The 9440-nt window shown below is 42.6% G+C and overlaps 2 protein-coding genes across 2 annotated transcripts in view; both read left to right on the top strand.

The window, feature by feature from the left end:
• LOC145411543 (uncharacterized) overlaps positions 1 to 827 on the top strand; it is a 39834-nt gene extending 39007 nt beyond the window's left edge. Inside the window, exon 5 of the mRNA XM_080281554.1 lies at positions 721 to 827. Within this exon, the coding sequence (XP_080137680.1) occupies positions 721 to 827 (107 nt within the window). The remainder of the gene's footprint in view (positions 1 to 720) is intronic.
• Positions 828 to 2808: 1981 nt separating this feature from the next.
• LOC145411542 (apolipoprotein D-like) lies at positions 2809 to 8958 on the top strand. Its single transcript, XM_080281553.1, has 4 exons — positions 2809 to 2919; positions 7578 to 7711; positions 7979 to 8163; positions 8822 to 8958. The coding sequence occupies exons 1-4, from the start codon at positions 2809 to 2811 to the stop codon at positions 8956 to 8958; spliced, it is 567 nt and encodes a 188-aa protein (XP_080137679.1).
• The last annotated feature ends 482 nt before the right edge of the window (positions 8959 to 9440 follow it).

Here is a 9440-nt window from a genome sequence, read left to right as displayed (position 1 = left end):
TGTCTGCGTTTTTTGGGCGCGTTTCCCGATGGATTGGGCACCAACAGCACCCACCGACCTGGCAGCACCAGAGTAGCCATGTTGGCGAATTTTCCGCCAAATTGGGGGGTATTAAATTGAGGCTGACGAGTAAAATTTAACATTGGCGGTTAGGCGGTTTTTTGAGCCAGTTGATATCTTAACTGGCGGGTTTTCGTCGGCTTCAGTTCGAGAGGGTATTTGCTAAATTAACCTTACTGTAACTCTTGTCTCTTAGCAAAAACAAGGGTGACCGAAGAGATCAAGATCGAGGGCAGGTGGTGGTGCGTGGAACTGACGAAACCATTAGCACCCGGCCCAGCCCTTCCTCGGGATATGACTCCCCTAATCCACACTCAAACACAAGTCACGGGGCCTGCCGGCTATGTATGCCGTGGTGGTTAAATAAGAGAGGCAGCATTTCAATTTTAGTCAGGGAGCAGTGATGGGAGGTTTTCTGGATAGTGGAACTGGGAAGACAATGGGTAAATAAGCAAAATATAACAGAAAATACAATAAAAGCTGTGAAAAAGAAAATGGATTGCGATAATGGATTGTCTGTCCCAGGTGATGAAACAAGTGCATTTTGCAAATTTAATATATGACTAATGTGAGGGTAATGTATGAAGTTTGTATAAGATATAACTATTTTTCACGTCATGTGTTGCTCACCTGTAAACCTAATCTGTGATTACTGACAAGGCGGTTTCTGGGCGGGTGAGAAGGCTGACATTTTGGCGTGTTTGGGAGAGAAACTCGGCGAGTTGGCAGTATCTGACCTCGCAACTCTGCGCAGCACTGATGTGTAGTTAGAGGGTGTCAGTTGTGAAGACAACACACTCTTCTTCACGCTCTTCAGGGATTTTCATCTGAAGGTACTAGCCTAGAGAGAGAGAGAGAGAGAGAGAGGCAGACAGACAGACAGAGAGAGTTTGCAAATTTAGTCGTCTTAGTCTGTCTTCATATGAAAAGTTCCGAATATCATAACTATCATTTTTGTCATTCTTCTTTGTGCGTTTTCGAACGAACTTATATCCAACCCTTCACTTCCCTTCACTTTCATTCACTTCCCTTCACTTTCGATCACTTCCCTTTTCCCTTCACTTTCGTTCACTTTCTCATCTCTCTCAGTGTCCTCTCACTCATTTTCATTATCATCATCATCATTATCATCATCGTCATCATCATGGCCATCATCGTCATCGAAGAGAGAACCTGTATTTTTTACACAGGAAAAATCATCAGAGAAATTACCAGTATGCCGGGAATCGAACCCGGGACTCTCAGGTGAGAGCCAGGCAGCATACCACTACACCACGACCAGGTAAAAGTTAACTCACGTTGTCACAATCTTGTAACCAACGTCCTTCCGCCCCCCACTGTGGGCCTGAAGAGGATGAGTTAACCCCCTGGCACTCGGGCAAGTAGATGCTTTTAATCTATCCCAAACACTTACGGCAAGTCAGAATGAAGAGAGAACCTGTATTTTTTACACAGGAAAAATCATCAGAGAAATTACCAGTATGCCGGGAATCGAACCCGGGACTCTCAGGCCCACAGTGGGGGGCGGAGGGACGTTGGTTACAAGATTGTGACAATGTGAGTTAACTTTCACCTGGTCGTGGTGTAGTGGTATGCTGCCTGGCTCTCACCTGAGAGTCCCGGGTTCGATTCCCGGCATATTGGTAATTTCTCTGATGATTTTTCCTGTGTAAAAAATACAGGTTCTCTCTTCATTCTGACTTGCCGTAAGTGTTTGGGATAGATTAAAAGCATCTACTTGCCCGAGTGCCAGGGGGTTAACTCATCCTCTTCAGGCCCACAGTGGGGGGCGGAGGGACGTTGGTTACAAGATTGTGACAACGTGAGTGAACTTTTACCTGGTCGTGGTGTAGTGGTATGCTGCCTGGCTCTCACCTGAGAGTCCCGGGTTCGATTCCCGGCATATTGGTAATTTCTCTGATCATCATCATCATTCTCGCACCCGGGGCTAGAGAGGGAGGCCTTCACGTGGTGGCACTGATAAGACTGGGTTGTTCCCTTGCCCGGTTAAAAAAACTCCCCTAATACTACTACTACTACTACCACTACTACTCCTGCTACTACCACTCCTGCTACTACTAGTACTACTGCTACGACTACTACTACTACTACCACTACTACTACTACTGCTACGACTACTACTACAATGACTACTACTACTACTACTACGACGGCTACTGCTACTACTTTACCTGTTAATTACAACCCTTTTTTCCAGAAGCCAATTAATGGTTCACCTGAGCACACCTTCACCGATGGGCGGATGGTGGAGGAGGGATGGGAGTGGATGGAGTGGAGTGCGGTGTGGATGGGTGTGTGGGTGTAAGGTTGGTGGGGTGGATGTGGATGGGGTAGAGTGTGTTATGGATAGGTGTGGTGTTGTAACGTGGACGGGCAGTGTGGAAAGAGGTAACGCAATTTCTTCCGTTACTGAACATAAGGTCTAGTCCCCTTCCCTCTCTCTCTCTCTCTCTCTCTCTCTTACACACACACACACACACACACACACACACACACACACACACACAAACTACCTGTAACCTCACAATACCACAGTTGACAAATTCCTCTATGTAACCTTCCCTGTGTTAACTTTCTATAACCTTCGGACCTAAATACGGTAAGATTAAGAGGCTTCGTAACGCCTTTTTCATTGCGATTTATGCTGAGACTGGTTTAATGGTCCTGGTTTCTTCACCCACCAGGTGTGGATTTGTCGAGATGGGCGCGACGACGACGACGATGATGATGATGATGATGGTGATGATGATGATGATGATGATGAGAGTGAAGGGGCAAGTGTACTTCAGAGGCGACTGTCCTAAAACACCTATTATCAAGAACTTCGACTTGGAGAGGGTGAGTGATGACGATGATGATAATGATGGCAGTACCTATCTGCGTCTTGGCTTTCTTCAGTACTTACCTATACCTACGTCTCCTTCCCCCTGAGACCTGTGGTAGTGTTGTGCTAGTGTGCTTTAGTGATCTGTGATAGTGGTTGTGTTAGTGTGTTGTAGTGATCAGCGATAGTGCTGTGCTAGTGATCCGTGAGAGTGTGTGTTGTGGTGCCCCGCAGTGACCAGTGATAGTGTGGGCTACCTTGTGTGAACTAGTGCGTAATGGCTTCCTCGGCAGAGAGCTGTGTCCCCACTGCAGGTACTGAAAAGGACTACCTTGAATTAAAGGAGGAACTTCTCGAACTGACGCGGGAGGTACAAATTCACAGGCAGGAGAAGGCACAGATGAGGGAATTGTTGGAGATGTTGGAGAAAGAGAAAAAGGCTGAAGGTTGGACACTAGTTAACAAGGGTGCAACGAAGTTCACTCTTAAAAAGCAAACGGAAGTTAAGACAACTAATGCCTTCGACGCACTACGGGACGAATGTGAAGGGAAGGCAGAGAGGGAAGTAGAGGAGAAGAACGGTGAGAGAACTTCCAGTACAGGTAAGTATAAACAGAACAAGAAAGGTAAGAAAAATGTTGTTGTAGCTGGAGACTCCCAGGTGAGATATCTGAATAGGGCCATGTATACTCCACTCGCTAAAAATGTGTGTCTTCCAGGGGCCAGGGTGGCTAATGTGGTAGAAAAAATTTCAAATATCGTAAAGGAAAGTGGTGACAAACCCACTGTGTGCCTCAGTGTAGGAGGCAATGATATTAGTAGCCGTAAGAGTGAGGTACTGTGGAAAAGGTACAAGTTGATGTTAGAAAAGGTTAGGAAGAGGGGAGGAACCCCTGTAGTGCTTGGTGTTTTACCAAGGTGGCGGGTTGGAAGGGAATGGTTGAGCAGGGCAATAGGATTTAATTGCCGCCTTGAAAGCTATTGCAAAGATAATGCAATACCTTTCATAGACAGCTGGAACCGGTTTTATGGACGGAGTGCCTTGTATAGTTGGGATGGGACTCATCTTAGTAGGCAGGGAGTTACTGTTTTAGCTGGAATGATAGATAGGGAGTTGGAGGGATTTTTTCGAGATTGAGAAGTAGGTGTACAGGAAGATGCAGCAACTACACTCAGAAATCATTATTACCATGTTTGGATAGATGCATCGATACTTGAAAAATTAAGAACAAAAGTTCAACCAATAGTGTAGATACATCCACTCAGGCACCTCAAATTGAGCAGGCGATGATAGATGATAGAACAAGCGATGATAGAAGGGCGATAAGCGATAGAACAAAAAATTGTTATATTAGTAAAGTAAAGAGTTTCCCAGTTAGTAATAAAATAAATAACAGTAAATGCCAAGGTAAAGGCATAACTACTCGTAATAATCTGAAAGTGTACTACACAAACAGCCGGAGTTTACGTAATAATATGGATGAACTGAGGGCTTTAATTTGTACAGAGAAAATAGACATTGCCGTTATTAGTGAAACTTGGATGAATACAGACACTCGAGAATTTTTAGCAGAATATCAGATAAAAGGCTATAAAATTTTTGTGTCAAACCGTCAGGGAAGAAAGGGGGAAGGGGTAGCTATTTATGTAAAGGATTCATTAAACTGTTACAATAAAGCAGACATTAAAGTAAATAGGGACACAGAAAGTGTGTGGGTTGAAATTAGTAACAATAGGGAGAAATTAGTCTTAGGAGCAATTGACAGATCTCCTAAATTAAGTAGAGCTGATAGTAAATACCTCTGGGAGGAAATAAGGAAAGCATCACAGTCCAGCTTAGTAATAATTGTAGGGGACCTTAATCTGCCAAGGATAGATTGGAGAAATCAGACAGGAGATGCAGAGTCAGAGGAATTTCTAGAGGTAGTACAGGATAATTTCCTTTATCAGTATAGCAGGGAGCCCACCAGAGGTAATGATATACTAGATTTGGTCTTAGCTAATAAAGAAAATATCATTAGCGATATAGAGGTTGGTGGACGACTTGGTAATAGCGATCATGAAGAAATTAAGTTCAAATTTATTTGGGATGTCTGTTCCACTGAAAATACCTCCACCGTTCCTAATTTTCGTCTAGGAGATTTCGATGGCTTAAGAGCTTATTTTCCAACGGTATTCCACAGGGAGATTAGCTATTTGAGGGAATGCCAGGTCAGTGGGGATCCCCAGGTCATAGGTCAGGCGCAGGAAGCACGTGGGGATGCCCTTCAGGTGTCTGTGAGGGGGGAGGTGGTAAATAGGAATGTAGTCCAGGTGACGGAAATTAACTCAGCTCAAGTACCAAACAGACGTTCAACCAGTGAGAAGTATAACGAGTTAATAAATATAATACACGGAGGCCAAGATAGATATATTCCTTCAAAACCATTTAGAACTAACATTTCAGAACCAAGATGGTTAAACAACAGATTAAAATATCTCATAGGCCAAAAGAAAGGAATATATAGAAAAATAAAACGTGGAGAGGAACACGTACGTAACCGGTACACAATTTTAAATAGAGAAGTAAAGAGGGAGATAAGAAAAGCAAAGAGAAGTTATGAAATTAAGGTTGCAAGTGAATCAAAAGAAAACCCCAAAGGTTTTTATCAAATGTACCGAACGAAAAATAAAGATAGGATAGGACCACTGAGAACAGAATCAGGTGACATTACCAGTGAAGATAAAGAAATGTGCTCCATCCTAAATAATTATTTCATAACAGTATTCACCAAGGAAAATCTAAGCCTGGTCCCTCAAGCAGCAAATATTTACCATGAGAATACGGAAAATATTCTTAGTAAAATAACTATTAGTAAGGAGGACGTATTGAAAGAAATTAATAAGTTAAAACCTCAAAAATCGCCAGGTCCGGACGATATATATGCAAAAATCATAAAAGAAACCAAAGAAGAATTATGTCAGCCACTTTTAACGTTATTTAATGACTCTTTAAGTTCAGGAGAAGTTCCAGAGGCGTGGAAAACCGCAAACGTAGTGCCCATCTTTAAAAAGGGTGATAAATCAGCTGCGTCGAATTATCGTCCGATAAGTCTAACGTCAATAATAGGAAAAATGTTAGAGTCAATTTTGGCAAATAAGATTAGAGAACACTTAGAAAGATTTAATCTTATAAACGAAAGTCAGCACGGATTCAGGCAAGGACGATCCTGCCTCACAAATTTGTTGTCATTCTACTCGGAGGTCTATGAGGGAGTAGATAGCGATAAAGCTTACGATGTTATTTATCTGGACTTTAGTAAAGCTTTTGATAGAGTCCCACACGAAAGGTTAGTTCGAAAGGTTCGAGCACACGGTATAGACGGCGATATCTTAAAATGGATAGAATCCTGGCTGAACGGACGAAAGCAGAGAGTATTAATAAATGGAACTAAGTCGGACTGGGGATTAGTAACTAGCGGTGTACCACAGGGTTCAGTACTCGGTCCCTTATTATTTATCATATATATAAATGATCTAGACTTAGGAGTCAATAGCAGAATCAGCAAATTTGCCGAGGATATAAAAATAGGGCGTATCATTAACTCGACTGACGATTGCCATAACTTACAAAAAGACCTCGATACATTGTCCAAATGGTCTAAAACTTGGCAAATGGAATTTAACGTTGAAAAATGTAAAGTACTTAGCGTAGGGAAGACCATTGGAGATACTAAATACAGGTTAGATAACAAAGAAATTAGCAAATCGGAATGCGAGAGAGATCTAGGAGTTATGATTAGTAACGACCTTAAATCAAGGCAACAGTGCATTGATGCGAGAAATAAAGCAAATAGGGTCCTAGGATTTATTTCGAGAAGCGTGAGCAATAGATCATCTAAAGTAATACTGAAACTTTATCTAGCATTAGTAAGGCCACATTTAGACTACGCAGTACAATTTTGGTGTCCTTAATATAGAATGGATATTAATTCGTTAGAAAATGTACAGAGAAGAATGACAAAAATGATACATGACGTCCGGAACCTGTCATATGAAGACAGACTGAAAAGACTAAGTCTGCATTCGCTAGAGAGGCGTAGAGTAAGGGGAGACTTAATTGAGGTGTTTAAGTGGGTGAATGGTATAAATAAGGGAGATATTAGCAAGGTACTTAAAGTGAGCATACAGGATAGAACTAGAAATAATGGTTTCAAACTAGAAAAATTCCGTTTCAGAAAGGAAATCGGTAGAAATTGGTTTGGTAACAGAGTAGTAGACGAATGGAATAAGCTACCTAGTAAAGTAGTTGCTGCCTCTTCCATTGAGAGTTTCAAGCATAGGCTAGATAAGCATATGACAAATAAGGGGTGGATATAGAATAAAGAAAATCTTATAACCAATACTAATTCAAAAAAAATTTCTTTTCAGGTTACACTATGATAGTCTCTATTCTCCTTTCAAACTTTCCTGTAAAATGTCCATGCCAGTTTTTCTATACGGCGTTGTGTTCTTTCTGACTTTTTCCTGCCGGCTTCGGCTGGAGGGTTTGGAGGGCGGGGGAGAGCCTTCTTCTTTGCTATCCTTATCTCATTCTAGTAGTTCAGTTACTCTTCTAGGAGCTGCCTAGCATGGGCCAACCGGCCTACTGCAGTTATCCTCTCTTCTTATGTTCTTATGTTCTTCTGTTCAGTATCTGGGGAGATGGTTCGAGGAGGAGAGGTATTTCGTCGCGTACCAAGAGGTGGGACGGTGCTGGACCTACACTTACATCAAGGACTACATGACGGGCAATATATCTCTCAGGGCCGATTTTTGGGACATTTTGTAAGTAGCTGTGCGCGTGTGTGTGTGTGTGTGTGTGTGTGTGTGTGTGTGTGTGTGTGTGTGTGTGTGTGAAGCAAAACAAAGATATAATTCCTCCCAAATAATATATGAAACAAACTTTCTCATTTTTATTCGTGTGTTTGTGTGTGTGTGTGTGTGTGTGTGTGTGTGTGTGTGTGTGTGTGTGTGTGTGTGTGTGTGTGTGTGTTTGTTTTCTTCTGTTTGCGTGTAAAGCAAAACGGTAACTCCAAGCCCTCATCCTCCCAGCCTGAACCGCCCCACAGTCCTTACAGGAGACGTGACTGCTAAGAGGCCCTTCTCTGAACCCAACTTCCTGACTTACACCCTTCCCAGAATGCCTGACCAAGAGTACCACTATCAAGTATTAGCCACCGATTACGACTCGTGGGCACTCGAGTATGCCTGTGTCCCCCAACCCTTCGGACATTTTAGTGAGTCTATTCGTTATTCTTGCTTTATTGTTTATTTGTTATAGTTATTGACGTGGGTGCTATTCGATTACTTGGACTAATATTCACTTCACTCCGTCTTGAATGCTGAGTTGTTGCCATGGAGTTATACTAAAAGGCTATGCTTGTCACGAAGAAGTGCCATACGATGTTGAGTCATAGTACTGTCGTCTTCCGTCACCAAGCTACGTGAAATAAGCTGATGGACGAAAATCTGGGTCAAGTTAGAGTAAAACTCTTATAGTGAGTTGAGTACAGTATGCTATGGGAAGGAAGAGAAGGGGAAATAGGGAGAGGATGTGAGAGGGGAAGGAATGGGAATAGAAGGGTTTGGGAAGGGAGAAAAGAAGATGATATGGCCCGGTAGGGTAGGGTAATGGTTGAAGGGATGTGAGTGTGTAAGGGAAGGATAGGGGAGGAGAAAATTGGATAGGGTAGGGGATGGAAAGCTAGGGCTGAGTAGGTCAGTGTAAGGCAGGATAGGGGTAGGCTAGGGTAGGGTAGGCTAAGGTAGACTAGGGTAGGAGAGAGCAGAGAAGGGTTGTTAGGGCAGGAGAGAAGTAAGACCCAAATTTAACTAAATCAAACTTAGTCTACCCAAACCAACCCAATCTGACCTAACCTTGCCTCATCTCAACAGGAATAGTTTGGATTATGACCCGGAGCCCCCACCCCCCCTACCACGTCATCGGGGAGGTGAAAACCACCCTTATCTCCTTGGGCATAGATGTCAAATTCCTGGAGAAACAGGATACGTCTTGTTATAATCATTACTGAGTGTGTGTGTGTGTGTGTGTGTGTGTGTGTGTGTGTGTGTGTGTGTGTGTGTGTGTGTTTCCCCAGAAAGGAGTTTTTGCCGTCCATCCTCTTTTGTTGATCTTGTCCATCAATAAATCCACTTTACTGTTGTTCCTTTACTTATGTTAATCTCATCTGTTTAATTTGTGAGGCAATTAAATGTTCTCCCCACCTGAGCTACGATTGATAAATATATAGCTGATAGATGTGTTTGCTTGTTTGTTTATTTGACTGAGTTAGAGTGACTGTCGTTGTTTTGTTAGGGTTTTGTTATTACTTTTGATTTTGTTGTTTGATTATTTGTTTGGCACTGCTTAGGATTAGTTTTAGGTTAGGTTTGGTTAAGTTAGGTTAGGTTAGGTTTCTAATCCGATTAAGTTGCCCAGTACAAAGTGTGGCAACACTGTGGGACGGGGACTCTCCAAGAGGGACAACCCGCAAACGCTCTTCATAAAATAGAC

The sequence above is a fragment of the Coenobita brevimanus genome, chromosome 90 (assembly GCF_032717465.1).
Source record: "Coenobita brevimanus isolate Jiangsu-jjx chromosome 90, ASM3271746v2, whole genome shotgun sequence".
NCBI lineage: Eukaryota > Metazoa > Arthropoda > Malacostraca > Decapoda > Coenobitidae > Coenobita > Coenobita brevimanus.
The sequence above is the reverse complement of the archived record's forward strand: the minus strand, read 5'-3'. Positions and strand labels throughout refer to the sequence as shown.

Coding starts and splice junctions, on each gene's coding strand:
- LOC145411542 (XM_080281553.1), top strand. CDS start 2,809: ATGATGATGATGGTGATGATGATGATGATGATGATGAGAGTGAAGGGG. Junction 2,920..7,577: donor AGAACTTCGACTTGGAGAGG/GTGAGTGATGAC, acceptor TCTTCTGTTCAG/TATCTGGGGAGATGGTTCGA. Junction 8,164..8,821: donor CCAACCCTTCGGACATTTTA/GTGAGTCTATTC, acceptor TCATCTCAACAG/GAATAGTTTGGATTATGACC.